Raw genomic sequence first — 17875 nt, forward strand, 5'->3', positions numbered from 1 at the left:
AAGCTTTTGTTTTGGTACTGAGAATTTTGAACAATTAGTTTTTTCGCTTTATTATTGGAAAAGCAGAGTGATCTACTCGTTGTAATTTTCATTCGGGATAAAATAGTACATTAGAAGACGGAAGCTGTTGAAGTATGACAAGAAATGTATGATTTAACAAGCGATATGTGCATGTTGGGTTCGAAGCAACTATGCGATTTATTTGGGTATTTATGCAGTATGGACTCCCAAAAAACAGTCGAAGAAGAACTTTTTCTGAAAATTCTCAGTTACATATTTTTTTAGTACTTTGAATTGTCTCATGAAATAAGCGGTGTATTCATAGACAGTCTACCGAAAATAATAAAAATATTTTAATTTAATCTTGTAAAATATAGGTCACACCCTTATGAGATTCCTGATGATCTGTCAAATAAATAAAAATATGCAACCCTGAATTCCAAGCCATAAGGAGCACGCCAATTTCAATTTTATCAACAGATCGGCCGATAGATATGAAAAAACTCGTGAATATTTATATAATGAACATGAACAATACTGAACTCAGTTTGCACTATCAAAATCGCAAATGTGAGAATCCACAGCACGTGGTTATTTGAAATCACACTGTACCGAAATTTTATTTTAAATCTATAAAATTAGGTCGATGACGCATAGGTCCTCTATGCGAAATAGAAGCAGTATGTGCATAATTAGTCTGTTTTGCTGTGCATGTTTGTAAAATATGAAAATTTGGCTTTCAGTTACATTTAAGGCACTTAGCAACCACCTATGACCACGAATGGAACGTACGGTCCGTTAATAGGATTTATGCTGTGCACAGTCACGGCTACCTTTGTACCAGGCGCTATCGAGTCTATGCGGGATGTTAGAACAATTATTTACACTAGGAATACGGTTCTTGTTTGTTTTTCCAGAAGGGTGTTTCCCTGTTCCAAAAACACCATATACTTATCCAGGTACATTGACATCGAACCATTTTGCGTTTGAATTTGGAGGAAAACAAATCTTTTACACGGCGAATTCGGTGGCAAACAAACCGCTTCTGGGCAGTATAAAAATGCAAGATCTCAGTAGGCGTATTTTAAACGTCAGATATTTCAATTGAAGATGGGGATAGGAGAATTCATGAGTGGAAATAGAAATTTCTAGAAAAGCAATGAGATTATATGTCGGTGAAGTGTTTCAATTTGGTTAGTGTTAGTTAATGGTGAGCCTGAAGTCGATCGTAATTATTATTGTGTGGCTAAGTAAAAAGTTAAAAGTTCAATTGAATGATAGAGTGGCTATTGTTTTTTTCTTAATCGACGAGAAAATTGATTGCATTTTAAACAATTAATCTAAGCAATATATAAATTATGCATTTCTTCCAGTTTTTTATTTATGCATTATATTGACAATAAATGTAATACTTTTGTCAAACCAGCTATTCAATGCCATGCGATATCACACGACGCCCATCCACACATCAAGCGACCAAGCAGGGCCGGCCCGTATCGCAACCGCACAGGATGGTGTTTTTTTTGCACTCGAACGACAAGCATGTCCCTTTCGTTGACGTCTCTCTGCATTTTCAGTAAATTGGTTGGGGATGGACAGGATATGGAATGGCATACGTTTATGCCTCACCGACTTCCAGAACCTATACCGAGTTACAGATATGTAGGTTCGGTGGAATGTAGAATATTAAAGTATGGTTGACTACTGTTGAAAACTTTACCACCACCGTTTTCGGTGTCCTGTGGTTGAAGGTATCACATAAGTTCGTCTTCATAAAATATATTGTGGCTACTGGATTAATTTGATGCTTGGCCTGTAGATTGTGAAATAACAGTTCCATGCACACGGAAGCTGTTGAACTGAAAAGCGATTCATGAAAAATAATATTTGAGATAGGTTGAGGTAAATGAAGCAGACTGTGTAGAAAGTTTTGCTTTTCGGAGCTCTAAAGGACAATTTCAGACCTCACTAATTGAATGTCAAATGTGCGAGGGAAATACGTATTGATGTGTCCTAGTGGGTTGACAGATAATTATCCATATAAATGAATGAAATTTTTTGTAAACGTACACGAGTTTTTGGTAATAAACATTATAGGGACAGTGGGTAAAATTTATGACAGTTTATAGCATTCCCTCTTCTGTCGTATAAAAAATCCAAAAATGTTAGTTGAAACAAATTTGGGGAATTAATTTCGTTTCAATTCCAGTATATTTTAAAAAAAAGGGCAATGAACTTTAAAGGGTACGCTTGTTCTGAATTACACAGATCAGGGGTCGAATTAGTTAAAATGTATGTGTGACTTCAAAAGTCAAGTAGATTTGTATTATAGAGTTGAATACATAATAATATAGCATAGTTAGAGCGGAAAAGGGTAACTAAGCTTTCCATTAAGTCGCTCCAGTTTAAAATAATTAAACGCTCTCAAATATTGTGAAACGGGTTCACTAATACAATTTAAACCAATTTTGGGAGTTTCAATAATAAATCCAACCCCGCACTTTCCAAAATAAAAAGGCTACAGAAGGTGCATAAACCGGGAAATAAAATGAGAAAAATTGCTTCATCCATCATAGCACCTACTGTAAGAATATCTAAACGTTTATTAGGGGAAAACGGGGTAAGACAGCCACCATAAGCAATCAAATGTAAAACTCAAAATGGACGAAAAATTTCAAATCCTAAGTAATACATATGAATGATCGTTAAATCATCACCGCGGTTGTTTCCTGATGTTCTTCCTTGTTATTTGTTTTTCCTCCCTGGTGGTACTGGTTGTTGGTTTCAAGGTACTAGACGCAGCTTTTGCGGTTGTCATTACTGCCCGAACAGTTGCACACATTATTAGGGAACCGTTTGTGGGTTGTCGGCAATGTCCCTGTTCACAGAACTGTTCAATGTAGACAGCATTGTGTAACAGGGTGGTAGTTGGATTCCCCCGCTGATATGCATGTTGCATTGCATGCAGCGGGTGCTCGCCAAAGCTAACATCCCCAATGTAGTGATCGATTAAACGTTCCACTGATTTGAGAAGGAAGGAGGTCAGACTGATCGGTCTAAAGTTCTTTGCCACCTTTGGAAATGAATTCAATAGTTATTTCCCGCCACACTAATGGAATGTATCCTGTTGCGAGACTACAAGTATGACCTTTTTCAAAATATGCTTGAAGTGTTCATATCCTTCTTGTAGTAGAACTGGAATGATTCCATCCTTTTCCGGAAACTTATACGGAGCAAAACTTTCAATCGCTTATTTGATCAATTCAGTTGCCACAATTCTACGAGTAAATGCCCAAGAACCAGAACTACCTGAAAAGAACTTACGGGCAGTCGTCAGTGATGGCTCCGTACAGCCTGAAAAGTGTGTGTTTAAAAGACAGTTGAGTACTACACCTTCGTGAGCCGAGTATTCACCATTAGCAGTTCTAATTGAACTGACATGAAAGTTTTTTTGATTTCAAAAGTAACTTATTTAATCTACTAATCTCGTTGAGATTTGAGATATTTGTACAGGGGCGTTTCCAAGTACTTCGCTCAGAGGATCGAAGGGCATTTCTGAATGCTTTGCGAGCCAACTTAAATGCCTCCTACCCATCCCTGCGGAAGCGATTCCAAACTATTCTACATAATTTTTTAAGTCGATCAAGTTCGGGATTCCACCAAGGTGTTCCTTCTAGAAGCACGCATAACTCGAAACGGACAAGCCTCTTGGTTTGCTGCTACTATGAGTGAACTTATTTTATCCACGACCCATCCAAGTTACTTGGAAATTCAATCATCGGCAGATAGCCATGAAACCTAGTCGCCAAGCCCTCTTCGTAGAGGTCCCAGTTCGTACATTTGGGATTACGATATGTGACGATATCTAGTGAGACGTTTAATTAAACAAAGACGATGTAATTTTGATCAGATAGCGATGGTTCGAGCTCGTTTGGTACGAGCCAGTTTACCAACTTATGCGTAATACCGTCAAAGCAGAGAGTTATAGCTAACACCTCTTCTCTGCCAGCTCATGCAAATGTTGAACCGCTTCCTCCATTAAGGATGTGCAGATTTGTACTACTTAAGTATTCCACTAATTCGGTGCCTCTCAAATTGCTATCTGAGCTGCCCCAAATTATGTGGTGGGTATTTGCATCACTGCCGATTATGAGGGGAATCCCATTTCTACCAGAGTATGATACAACCCTTTTTGAAATCATCAGATGGTGATGGTATGTTATGCGGCAAATATGCGGAACAATAGACGTATTTCTTGTTTATGTTGTTAACAGTTATATTTACCGTGATAGCGAGTTGTGAAGTCGGATATAAGACATGCGTCAATAGCACTGTTCGCAAGTATATATGCACGAGGCATTTCACGTGAATTTATCATGCCATTTTTGTAGAAAGCTACGAAGAGCTTTCCAACACAGAAATTTTCTTGGAAATACGGTTAAAAGCTATGGAAGCTTTTCCTTCCTTCACAAGGCGGGATAGATTCACAGTTGCTGTACGCTTACGCTGAAGATTAATTTGTGCTACTCTAACTATACTCGAGTACAGCACTACAAATTTCATCATCAGCACTTGTTTTACAGCTACTAGAAGATACCAAACACGTTGGCTTATAGGGATATGACCATCATTTGAATCCCACGATTTGCGAAGAAACAAACGTCCACTGGCATATTCAAGTCCTGCCAGCCATTCAGTCCTCGGCACGGAGAAACACCTTGACTTGAGGACTCCTGTTTGCAGTCGCCAATGTTTACGACATGGAAACAGGAACCCAGTGGATCAATTCTTGGTTGAGATACTTCAACCCGCCGGATGCCACACAGTCTGTAGGCTGATTTTGTCCTAGAAAAAGATAATAGGCTGTTATCAACCTCCTAGTGGACCGCAGCCATTTGAGCCAGACGGTCGCTGACTTTAGTGCAAATCCTGTACTCGAGGGATAGGCGCATACGAATCTATTTCTTTCAAAAATTGAACAAAACTAATCGAATAATGGACTTTTTCGAACTAATGACTTCCTGAAATACTTTGCTATTCAACTGTTTCGGTTATGCGAAATCGAAATACAGTGAACGAAAACGAGTCATATTTGACGCGATTAACTTTGAACTTTGCGAAAAAGTGTGTCTGTACTGCGTTCCAATGCAGAAAATTGCGTGTGACATGTCGCAGAATAACTCACATTTATCGATGAATTCGCAGGTGCACTAATGTCATTCTAAAAATGCTATTGAACCAGACAGAATCAAAAAATGCTATTGAACCAGACAGAATCAAAAACAATTCGTTGATCTTTATCTATAAACCGGAATAATCAGCTTTCGACCACAATTCGTATCGGCCGATTGAAATGCTATTCTACCACTCATTGACAATTTAGTTAAGACAAGTGGCGCGTTGGCAAAAGTTAAATTTGTCTTTAGTAAAGCTAACGGAACGAACGATTGTCTTGTGCTGCTTTCAAAAGAAATTCAAACGACATATGCTCCAAAGGGCTCATGGCTTTCGTATTTTTGGCGAACAACAAAGCTCTTAATTCGATAGAATGGAAAATTATCTCGTAGAGGGCTCACCGTTACAGGCTGCTACCAATTACAAACAACTATTTTTACAACTTGTTGTCAGAAAAGCACTTGTACTTTTCTCATAGCGAAACGGAAACTTCTCGAATCTGCTACATGGGTTTTGTAAAAGGTTTTTCTTTTGTTCTAGTCCCATTTCCTTACGATTTCTACGTAACTGGCATTGGTAAATTTTATTGCCAAGCTATACGCGCTAACACGAATTCCAGATGATAGCGTGTGTTCTGTCATGGAACATTTGAGGGCATTTTTGAATTTTTTAGAAGTTGAGCTGTAAATCTGGGAATCGAGTTCTCCAAGAAGGTAACCGAGCCGATTTTCAAGAAAACCCGATTCAGTTTCTAGTATATATCCATCGCGAGAATATGAAACAGTCGATCATTGTAAATTTTGATGCCTTGTCGAGTTTCAATCGCAAACTAAATTTATGACAGACATTGATACTTCTACATATGTTCCTTCAATATTCAGATTACATTGTTTTACATGGAATACATGTCTATCAAAAAGGACACACATGAAAATCCGGACGATCTACGTTCGCGGAAGGTCCTAAGCATTTTTTGACAATAAATAAAAAAACTTTGACTGCGTTCTTCACTGTCCGATCACGCATCGAAGGGTTCACTAGCTTCAACAATGATCCGAGTTCCGGGTATGTCGTAGTATTAGCTGATGCCCTCAGTCTCAATAACGCTCCGTGGCTTCTTATTTTTTCACTGAGAGCCTAAATAAAATTTAAGCTCTTCGCTCATTGAAGGCCGATAAGGTCGTAGAATATAAAAGAATATATGTGGGTTCCTGCTAATACCTTGGGGACTCCGGCTAACAATAGGGTGGGTGCATTGAAAAGTGCAGTGGCATTATCGCATTAATTTTTTTTGACCACTCTACTGTGTAGAAAAAGTGGATCTAGGGTTCCGATAAAATCAGCTGAACGATGTTCATGAAAATTTCCTCATAGTGTTACGTCTGATTGGATTTTGAATGTCTAGAAGACTTCATTTATATAACCAATGTATTGGATTTAATAATTGTAGTAATCAGATGCCAATAATCTAAAACTCGCGTAAAGGTGTTCTGATAAACTTCATTAACATTTGATTAAGTTGTTCATTAGACTGGTTCAATTTTTGACTTTTAGCTCCACCAGGCTTTTCTGATTCCTTTCATGGTCCTTAGTAATTGTGCAAATTTTGGTTGTGTCTACGTACCCTCCAAAAATTTCAAAGTTTATATGGAAGTTTGCATGGAAAATCGGTTAACATTGAAAAAAAAAATCTTAAAAAATCACCTTATCAATCAATTAATCAGAACACTATATATTTCTAAAGGTAATCTTCTACTGAACACATTCGTGGAACATTGCAAGTTTATGAAAATTCGCCGAGAAAAGTTATTAACAAAAGATGCAGTATGACTTCAAAACAAGTGAATTTTATTAATAACCATAGCAACCCTGTTTGCATAGCTGTATCTGCCATACGCGAGCGGTGGGTGGCAAGTCTAGTGTACACTGGTATAACGATGTAGCTATTCAAACAGGGTTGCTATGGTTACTAATAAAATCCACTTGTTTTGAAGTCATACTGCTTCTTTTGTTAATAACTTTTCTCAACGAATTTTCATAAACTTGCAATGTTCCACAAATGTGTTCAGTAGAAGATTACCTTTAGAAATATATAGTGTTCTGATTAATTGATTGATAAGGTGATTTTAAAAAAAAAAAATTTCAATGTTAACCGATTTTCCATACAAAGTTCCATATAAACTTTGAAATTTTTGGAGGGTCTGTAGACACAACCAATCGATACCAAAATTTGCACAATTACTAAGGACCATGAAAGGAATCAGAAAAGCCTGGTGGAGGTAAAAGTCAAAAATTGAACCAGTCTATTGTTCATATCTGTATCCAGGAAGTTCAACAGACATCAAAATCTAATACAAATTCATTTCATTTTGTCCAGGAATACACATCTAAGAACATTGTCCTCATTAGCCAAAATAAGTCTATGGATATGTAGGAGTTGGCCCATAGCCCATTTGACAGTGAATGTAATTGTCCATATTGGGAAAATTTTTTTAACAATTTCTGCAAATTGATTTTTAGTTTTTTAAACACTGGTTTTCAGCTAAGACAAGCTTTATTTTTTCCGATTTTTTATGCGAATTAGTAATTGGTTTTCGTAAATTAGTCATATTGTAAAGTTGCTAAATTAGACGGAATCTTCAAGCTCATATAGTAAATAATTAGAACAAACAATTGCAAGCTACGACATTTTCGATACAAAATACAAGCTGAGTAGAAAAACTGTCACAAAAAGCTACAATCAGTTAGGTTGCTTGTTAAAATGTCCCAATCAATGAAAGATCTTGCAGTCTTACATGTCACGTTAGAGCTGAATATTTCATATTCCAGTGCCCAATGGAATTCTCCCACGCTCTCGATTGTGATGAATATGAAAGTATAGCATAGCTCACTCCTATCGCCAATCTACCATCTGTTGTATCGTTTATTGGAATACTTCAACAAAATATTTTATTTCATTTCATTATACATAGGGGAGCCCGGGGCTAGTTTTTTTTTTTTTTTCATACGTTTATTTGACACGGCATTTGCAAAAGCTTTTTACGCCAGTTTCTTTTTTTACATAGCACGTTACAAAAATCCTTAAGACTAATTTTAACTATATTAGTACTTTGTCTAAAACTAACACTGAAATCACTTTATTGTTTGCTTTTTTCCTTACATTGTTGTATTTCATAATGATCTAGTATTTTCGGGTGCATTTATTTACTTTTTTTCTGTTTTTGTCTAAATTTAAAAACTAAATATTCTAGGACACTTTAATTGGTGAATGATTAGCCTTGGATGAGAGTATGAGGAGATGAATTTAATTAAATTTTGACAGACGCTGTTTTTAGAAAATGATAGATAAGTTCCATGTATAGAGGATCGCGATACGCCAGGATGTCTCTAACAGGAACATGGATTGGTCTTCGTCGGACTTGTAAAGAATCTACTAATTGTGATCTGGCTTCACGATATTCAGTGCAGGACCAAACAACATGCTCAATGTCGTGGTAACCTTCTCCACAAGCACAATGATTACCCTCAGCGAGCCCAATACGACGGAGATGCGCATCTAAAGTGTAATGATTGGACATGAGCCTAGACATCACACGGATGAAGTCCCGACTTACATCCAATCCTTTGAACCATGCCTTCGTTGATACTTTAGGGATAATTGAGTGTAGCCATCGTCCCATATCTCCAATGTCCCAAGATGTTTGCCAACTAGCAAGTGTCCTCTGTCGAGAAGCGCTATAAAATTCATTGTAAGCGATGGGTCTTTCATATATTTCACCATCTAGTGCACCAATCTTGGCTAAATTATCAGCTTTCTCATTGCCCGCAATAGAGCAATGGGCGGGGAGCCACACTAGGGTAAATTTATAACATTTTCTTGTTAGGTTACTCAGAGATTCTCGTATCTTCCCCAAAAAGAATGGATCTTGATTATCAATCCTCTTTGAGCGTAGAGCTTCAATTGTGCTGAGACTATCAGTGAGGATAAAGTAATGGTTCGGGGGTAAAGTATTAATTATTTGAAGACTATAGTGAACTGCTGCTAGTTCCGCTATATAAACAGAGGCGGGTTCTGCAAGTTTGAGAGAAATTGAAAAATTATTGTTGAAAATACCGAAACCAGTGGCCTCACTGATTCGTGACCCATCAGTGTAAAACATTTTAAGGCAGTCTATGTGTTGATATTTACTTGTGAATATTTTAGGGATCACCCGCGAGCGTAGATGATCCGGAATTCTACGAATCTCTGCTTGCATGGACGTGTCGAAGAATAAAGTGGATTCAGGAATATCTAGTATATTGACGTATGTGTGAACATACCTAGCAGGCGTTATTTCTTGTGACATGTGATTGAAATACACTGTCATGAATCTGGTTTGGGGTTGAAGCTCGACAAGTCTTTCAAAATTTTCAATTACCAGTGGGTTCATAACCTCACATCGAATAAGTAAACGAGAAGAGAGATCCCAGAATCGGTCTTTTAAAGGAAGAACTCCCGCTAGTACTTCAAGACTCATTGTATGGGTCGACTGCATGCAACCTAAGGCAATTCGTAAACAGCGATACTGTATCCGTTCCAGTTTAATAATGTGAGTGTTCGCAGCTGAACGGAAACAGATGCACCCATATTCCATTACTGAAAGTATTGTTGTTTGATACAATCTTATCATGTCACTTGGATGAGAACCCCACCATGATCCAGTTATTGTTCGCAGAAAATTTATCCTTTGTTGGCATTTCGTTATTAGATACCTAATGTGGCCTCCCCATGTGCCTTTAGAATCGAACCAAATTCCAAGGTATTTAAAAGTCAGGACTTGAGCTATCGTTCTACCAACCAACTGAAGCTGAAGCTGAGCTGGATCACGCTTCCTTGAGAAAACGACCAACTCTGTTTTCTCCGTAGAGAAATCGATGCCCAGCTTTAAAGCCCAAATTGATAAATTATCCAAGCTATCTTGCAATGGTTGTTGTAAATTTATAGCTTTTGGTCCTGTGGCAGAAACCACCCCATCATCTGCAAGTTGTCTTAAAGTGCATGGGCTGACAATACAATTATCAATGTCATTCACGTAAAAATTATAGAGAAGGGGGCTTAGACAAGAGCCTTGTGGGAGGCCCATGTAACTTATTCTGAGTGTCGCCAAATCGCCATATGAAAAATGCATGTGCTTTTCTGACAATAAATTGTATAAATAATTATTTAATATCGGTGAAAGACCACATTGATGTAGCTTCTCCGAGAGAACATCAATGGAGACTGAGTCGAATGCTCCTTTTATGTCTAAGAACACAGACGCCATTTGTTCTTTTTTTGCGTAAGCGAGTTGGATTTCTGACGAAAGTAGCGCCAGACAATCATTCGTTCCCTTTCCCCTCCGAAAACCAAACTGGGTATCTGATAGCAAGCCGTTCGCCTCAACCCAATTGTCGAGACGTCGTAGGATAATTTTTTCCAACAATTTCCTGATACAGGATAGCATTGCAATCGGTCGATACGAGTTATGATTGGAGGCTGGCTTTCCCGGTTTTGGAATAGCGATAACTCTCACTTGTCTCCAGTCGTGCGGCACAATGTTCTGCTCAAGAAGCTTATTGAATAAATTCAACAAGCGTCTTTTTGCTAGGTCAGGCAGATTCTTCACCAAGTTGAATTTAATTCTGTCTAGTCCCGGAGCATTATTGTTGCATGAGAGGAGTGCAATTGAGAATTCCATCATTGTCAAAGGCGAATCTATGAAATCGTTACTTGTGGGAGCATCGCGAGTGATTTTCTGCGCAGGAGCAGAATCGGGACAAATTTTCTTGGCGAAATTAAATATCCAACGATTCGAAAAATCTTCGCTTTCATTAGTCACGTTTCGATTCCTCATTCTTCTGGCTGTGTTCCAAAGAGTACTCATTGATGTTTCTCTTGACAAGCCATCAACGAAGCGTCTCCAATAACTAGACTTTTTGGCACGACGTATACTGTCAAATTTGTTTTGCAAAATGAAATAATTTTCAAAGTTCTCACGTATACCCCCTTTCTGTTTCATAATTTCTTTGTAGGCAACTTGTTTAGCTTCATATGCATCAGAGCACTCTTTGTCCCACCAAGGATTAGGGGGGCGTCTATTTATTGTCATTCCAGGATTGCATTTCGTTTGGGCTTGTTCTGCTGCTTCAATAATTAAACCCGCTAAGAATTCATATTCTTCGGTAGGGGGTAGCTCTTCTGTAGAAGCAAGAGAAGTGGAAATTAATGTTTCGTATGTTTTCCAATCAATATTTCGTGTTAAGTCATAAGGAACATTGATTGAATTCGTAAGGCCTAATTCACTGTTAATTGAAACAACGATTGGCAAATGATCGCTACCGTGAGGATCAGGTACAACCTTCCACGTGCAATCTAACCGAAGTGATGTCGAGCACAGAGATAGATCTAATGCACTTGGACGTGCAGGAGGTCTGGGGATGCGTGTTGTTTCGCCAGTATTTAAAACTGTCATATTAAATTCGTCACACACATTGTATATCAAAGAGGATCGATTATCATTGTAGAGGGAACCCCACAATACTCCGTGCGAGTTGAAGTCTCCCAGTATCAGACGCGGAGCAGCCATGGATTCCACTATCTCAAAAATTTGATGTTGTCCAATTTGAACTTTGGGAGGTATATATATAGAAGCGATAGACATGTCTTTGCCTTTAATGTTCGTTTGGACACCTACAGCCTCAATGCCCGCAAACAAGGGGATGTTAATTCTATAGAAAGAATAGCACTTTTTAATTCCTAGAAGCACTCCTCCATACGGGGTGTCTCGGTCTAGGCGAATAATGTTGAAATCATTTAAGTTGAAATTAATGTTTGAGGTAAGCCATGTTTCACATAGAGCAAAAGCATCGCATTTTAAATTATGCAGTAAAATTTTTAAGGAATCAATTTTAGGTATGATACTTCTGCAATTCCACTGTAAAACAGTGATGGAATCTTTCATTGGAGGAGGTGAATTACCCATTGAAAGATACAATCGCTGCAAGGATGGGCCATTGAGCAATCAGCTGCTCTAAAAATGTTCTAATTGTTGGGAGGAAAGCTGAAAGTATACTCTTTAGTGGTTCAGAAATATTGAATGCTTTAAAAATCCAATCAACAATTTCAGAAAATTTCAATAATCCTACCCCCGGCTGAGGCTCAGAGGAAGTCGAAATTTTATTATTTCCAGTAATGGTGTTCTGTTTGGATTGTACGTTCCCAAAACCGGGCGGAATTGATTTCGGTTTTGAATCGGAATTTTTCGGTTTTGGGCGCAGTTTATCTATTGGTGGAGAAATTTTAAGGCCCTTTCTTGGCAGCTTGGGAAAAGAAGACTGTTTTCTTTTTCTGGAATTTCCGGGTAAAACAAATGATGTACCTTCGCACGCTCCGTCAGAGTCAGACTGTTCCGAAAATAGAGATGTGTAAGTGTTTTCTAAGAAAATGGGTTTAGGGGTAGCATTTTTCAACATTTCTGCATAGGAGCGCTTAGACCTCTCCTTCAAGGATCGTTTAATTTTATCCTCACGCAATTTATAAATGGGGCATGCAGGGAGCTCATGTGAGTTTTCTCCGCACATTAAACATTTTTCTGAATTTTCATTGCATGTATCCTCTTGATGAGAACCCCCACATTTGCCACACCGTGCCTTATTGGAACAGTAAGTGGCTGTGTGGCCAAGCTGTTTGCAATTAAGGCAATTCATTACACGAGGAATAAAAAGGCGAACAGGGAGACGAATCTTATCGATAATGACATAGTTGGGCAGCGCAGACCCAGCGAAAGTCACTCGAAATGAGTCAGACAGTCGATAAACTTTTTTATCTCCTTCGTGTGATACTGAATGCAATTGCTTGCATTCAAGTATTTTTACGTCTTTAAGTATGGTGTCTTTGAAACGACCAACCCCATGCTTAATTATGTCATCAACAGTCAAACTCGATTCTGTGATGACCCCATCAATTTCAATTTCCTTTGAAGGAATATACGCTCTATACTCACGCGTAAAAAGCTCGCAAGAAGCAATTGCATTGGCTTGTTTGAGACTACCAACGACAATGCGTATTTTATCTTTATTGACTTTGACGATCTCTTTTACATCCGAGAATCGCGAAGTCAAATCTTTAGAAATTTGAATAATATTTAGCGCCTTTACTTTACGCCTAATAAATACAATCCATGGTCCCGTTGACGACTCTGGGTAAATTTTAATTCTAGTCGGATTTACATTTTCAGCATAAGGCTTAGGGGGAGGGTCTGTTACTCGTTCTCCCATCTCTTCATCCATTTTACCTAGCAAGAAAAACTATCACAAAAAGGAATGAAAAATATACCTGTTATACCTGTAGAACACACCTCATGTGTTACGTTGTAAACTCGGTGCCCGTTGTTTGACAATGTGACACTTGCTGTCCTTCTTCGTCGCGTTGCTTCTTCAGTAGAGAAATAGGCCTACCTGCAACACTTCAAAACTCTCTTCGGTTAAGCTGCTCGTCGGTATCACCACCACAAGCGCGCTCTCTCCGTTTCCACCGCCGCGGTAATCAAATGTGGCTACCTGTGGCTTGCTGCGAAAATCCCACTGTCGATGCGGCACTTTTCGGTGCCACTTGTTTTCCTTATTCGTCGTACCACTTCTGCGGTAGACGAATAGAGCAAATGGGTCTACCTGTGACGCTTCCCCTCTCGTCGATTAGAATTGCCCGACGACACCAATACAATATATTTTTTCTGTGTGTACAGGCACGATCACTGTCGATTTCTGCCACCGCGGTAGGCAAATTCGTCTACCCGCGGTTTGCTGTCAAAACACCGAGGATGCCGTTGACCACGCCTCCGACGTATCAACTGTCGACTCACACTTAACAAACTGGTCTCTCTCTCTCCCACAAAAACGCATACAGCGTCTCGCACTACGTCACTCTCTCGAGAACAAAACCTTCCACCTGGAGGCACAACCGTCTCGGCCGGTTGCAAAAACTGTTATGGCCCGGGGCTAGTTGGCGGTTGGGGTAAGTTGGCGGAATCCCTTTTTCTCTGTTTATATTAGACATATAGCGCTGAATCTTCTTGTGTACCTCAAGTTATGTGAAACCCGTTATCCAATGTGTTTTTGTTGCAAAACGATTTGTTTGGAGGAAGTTGTGGGTGATATTGTGTTTTTGAGCGCACCAAGTAAATTTTCTAAATTTTAAATACTTTGCGTTATTTAGGGTGATTTTGAATCTATTTCCCGAATGATTATATTTTTCGATAGCGCGTGAAAAGAGCTTTCAGTATCCGTATAGATATTACATCTATCCACAAACCAAAGTTATTTTTGAAATAGTTTTTAATAAAATATGCGGTTGGGATAAGTTGGCGGTGCTGCACGCGAGGCAAGTTGGCGGTACTATTTACAGTGCAAAAAAGTCAAAAAAAAAATTTCTGGAATTCACTCCAAAGTAAGAAAATCTTTTTCCGGTGTATCTCGCCAATGTAGGAGACATTTATTCCGGCCAATTGCATGAAGAATTTCGAAAATTTGCTTTTGAATAGGGAATACCCGTCAAAGTCAAAATGCCGTGGTATTGAAATTGAAAAATGTCGGTTAATATAAATTTTCTCGAAAAGACATTCAGCACGTTCCAAAAGGACCCTTGAAGTAATTGCATCTCCATTTGATTTCTTAGTTTTTGGCGTATCCTCACATACCGCCAACTTACCCCGGTGTCGGTTTTCCGCGTCACACATTTTTGTCTCTAAAAATGGAGACAATGCATTCAAACACTTTAAAAAAAATCAGAGATGTTGCCAACAGTCTGCTCTTTCATGCCGCGTGTTCTATTTTGCAAGATCTACATACATAAAAGCGGTAAAAATTGAAAACTGAAACCACCGCCAACTAGCCCCGGTCTCCCCTAATACAGATCTCGTGATCTAGATCGGATTCGTCAGTACTATTTTGTTTACCTGGCAAATGTACTACAACTACAACTTTTGAACTTTTGGTAGGAGTTTCTCTTTCACTGTTTAAACCCTACGATATTATACTTTTAAAATCGTTCCACGATGAATGCAGCGCTAATCGTGGACACTAGTTCTAAACATTAGTTCAACGCAGCATTAACAATAAATCACCTCCGCGTGAACCAAAGAATGCAATTTGAATTCCGCTCAGAAAAATGCTTTTTCCTCACCTAAGCTATCCATTGTATGTCTTCCGAATTCAGCCGGTTCTCTTCGACATTTCTTTATCCCGAATGATCTTTTATTGCATCGTGCTTATGATAGTTAACCCGTTGAGCCAATAGAACTTCATTGCTGTTTTTAGCTCGTTATCTTCAACCACCGAACATCACTCTTCAGTAAAATTCAATCAATCATTCACAATCTACCTCCTGTTGAATCACACAAACAGACAATTCGTATTTCAACCCCGAGCCGGCCGACCGATGGAAAGCTACTGAATTAACTGAACAATCTACGCCAGTCCAGCATCATCCTTCCGAGCGAAAGAAATTCAGCGTACACCAAAACCACCCTCGACGCCACCTTCATAGCTGGGTAGCTGGTAATGTGGGATGGAATGCAACTGGTGAACTTGGACGAGATTGAACGGATGCTGCGTTTCTCAGTACTCTCCGATGCTCTCGCTCGCTGTACCCGTACGGAAGTTTACAGGCAACAGAGACATCTCTCTATTTTTGTTTGGCAGTTTTGTTGTTCAACCGGCACTTACTTGAGGTAACACCTAACAGCATAGGACAGCAAGCACGTGCTCTACCGTAACAAGATGCTTCAGAGTCAATTCATTTGTTGTCGATTACGTGGAGGGGTTTGGCAGTGTAATCTTTGATTTCCGTGAAAAAGAGCGTGTTGATATAGCGTCGTAAATTAATGCTTTATCAGTTAAGTTTAACTTTTTGAGGCAAATCCCTATAGCAAAACGTACTTATATATAGCCCGCTTGGAAAACCTACCTGGAATCGATAAGATCTCGTAAATATAGTTGACATTGGCTTAATTAATTGGGGGATGAAGGGATGAAACTACGAGAAATGGAATCTTACTCGAAAACTTCTGAAAGTTCAACGCAAATATAGACTACAAATTGAAATCAAATACGTTAGTTGTTTGAAAGATCTATTAAGTAGAGATCATTTCGAGTTAATGGGTAGTTAAATTTGTCGAAGGACAAGATAAATCATTGCCTATAACGAATCTAGAGTTTCCTACAAAAATATTGGCGAGCTTATTCAAATGAAATGTACTTGTAACGAAGATAATAAGAAGGCAATGTTTAAAAAAGATAGGTGGGTATTGTTAGAGACATAACCCCAATGAAGTAGAGTACACTTAGGATTAAAATAAAAACTATAACTTGCGTCGGTAATTTCAATGAGTATATCAAATGCTTGCAGTTGTCCTTTAATCTCAAGCAACATGTTCAATGTTCATACACTGGAAATTATAAAATGAATGAAACTGTACCAAGTGACCCTCTAAAATTTCATTAAATCATTGATTATTAGGAAAAACATTTTTTGGCGGCATATAGTGTGTAACTTTTGGTATAAATAATACGTTAAAACTGCTTTTTAGTTTAAATTATCAACTGTAAATCAATTAATATTTATGGTATCTTAGCTTAAATAAAAGTACTTCGCATAAATATCTGCTATGCAGCTATATGAAATTAAGCGGAAAATCTTCAGCTTCAATATTCAGGACAGAAGAAGGGGCACCTTTGTACCAATCCAGAGATGTGGAATTTTTTAACAATCGGTGTACTCTTTCAACGCGGAACGTATTCGATCGAGAATTTGCGCTTAGACAAACCAAAAAGATTCCTTGCTGCGTTTTTTTGGAAAAAGTGTCTACATGCCAGCCCTACAAGTCGAGATTGAGGGAGTAGTCTCCAACATGGGGCTTACTCGCGCAGGTCTGCTACAGTTTGGAATTGGTTTCTTCAACAACCCTTTGCTTGAGTCAGTGAAAATTCTTGATTGCAAGTGCGTTTAGCAAAAATCGCGGATTACATGAAAATAACTGATTCTTCATCAGCTTCGTTTCAGGTAACTTTCGCTGGGTCTGCGCTTCCAAACTTTGTACTCTTGGACCGGGTTTGCCTAATCAAATTAAAAGGACTGAAACTCGACGAGTCAACTGGCTCTAAAATCTTACATCAAAAACTCATCGCTTTCTACAAACTCAGTGATCCTGCTTCAGATTACATCGCAGAATTAGTCGTCATTCAGTATACCCTTCGGGTCGTTGACATTTTGCCCACCGACCATTACTTCATGGTTAGAGACACTCTAAGTTCTATGGAGGCCATTCTTTCGATGAAGTGTTTAAAGGACTCTCTGTTTTGACTGGGGAAATATGGAAACTCTTGTGAAATTTAACAGAAACATCCGTTCCGGGTAGTGCGGGAGATAATACTTCTCACTAAAAGTTAGTTTCTATGAGTTTTTCAGTACTTCTCATTAAAGGACGCTTTATAGCCATTATCCCTCGAAAAGTTCGACGAAACTTATGTTCTCGATGTGGGTTGTAACTTCATTCAAGTGAACCGGGTCAAGTCGAATCATTAAACGTCGAATGCGCGCCTCCGGTGTATTGGGCTCGTGACGACAGTTATTGCGACATTGAACACGTTGTCGGGTCGTGCGCTGAGTATAAGAGTGCCAGATCTC

At 38.8% G+C, this 17875-nt stretch overlaps 1 protein-coding gene across 2 annotated transcripts in view; it reads right to left on the reverse strand.

Annotated features, from left to right (window-relative positions):
* Nucleotides 1-15623, reverse strand: part of LOC131685781 (calcitonin gene-related peptide type 1 receptor) — a 126606-nt gene extending 110983 nt beyond the window's left edge. Inside the window, exon 1 of one of the 2 annotated variants that reach the window (XM_058969725.1) lies at nucleotides 13529-14232. Coding sequence is in view for 1 of the 2 variants with exons in the window: in XM_058969724.1 (XP_058825707.1) it covers nucleotides 15374-15386 (13 nt within the window). In the remaining variant the exon portion in view is untranslated. Of the gene's footprint in view, nucleotides 1-13528; nucleotides 14233-15373 lie in introns of those variants that run through there. The other variant, XM_058969724.1, reaches the window with a different exon arrangement.
* Between the last annotated feature and the right edge of the window lie 2252 nt (nucleotides 15624-17875).

Source organism: Topomyia yanbarensis, chromosome 2 (genome assembly GCF_030247195.1).
Source record: "Topomyia yanbarensis strain Yona2022 chromosome 2, ASM3024719v1, whole genome shotgun sequence".
NCBI lineage: Eukaryota > Metazoa > Arthropoda > Insecta > Diptera > Culicidae > Topomyia > Topomyia yanbarensis.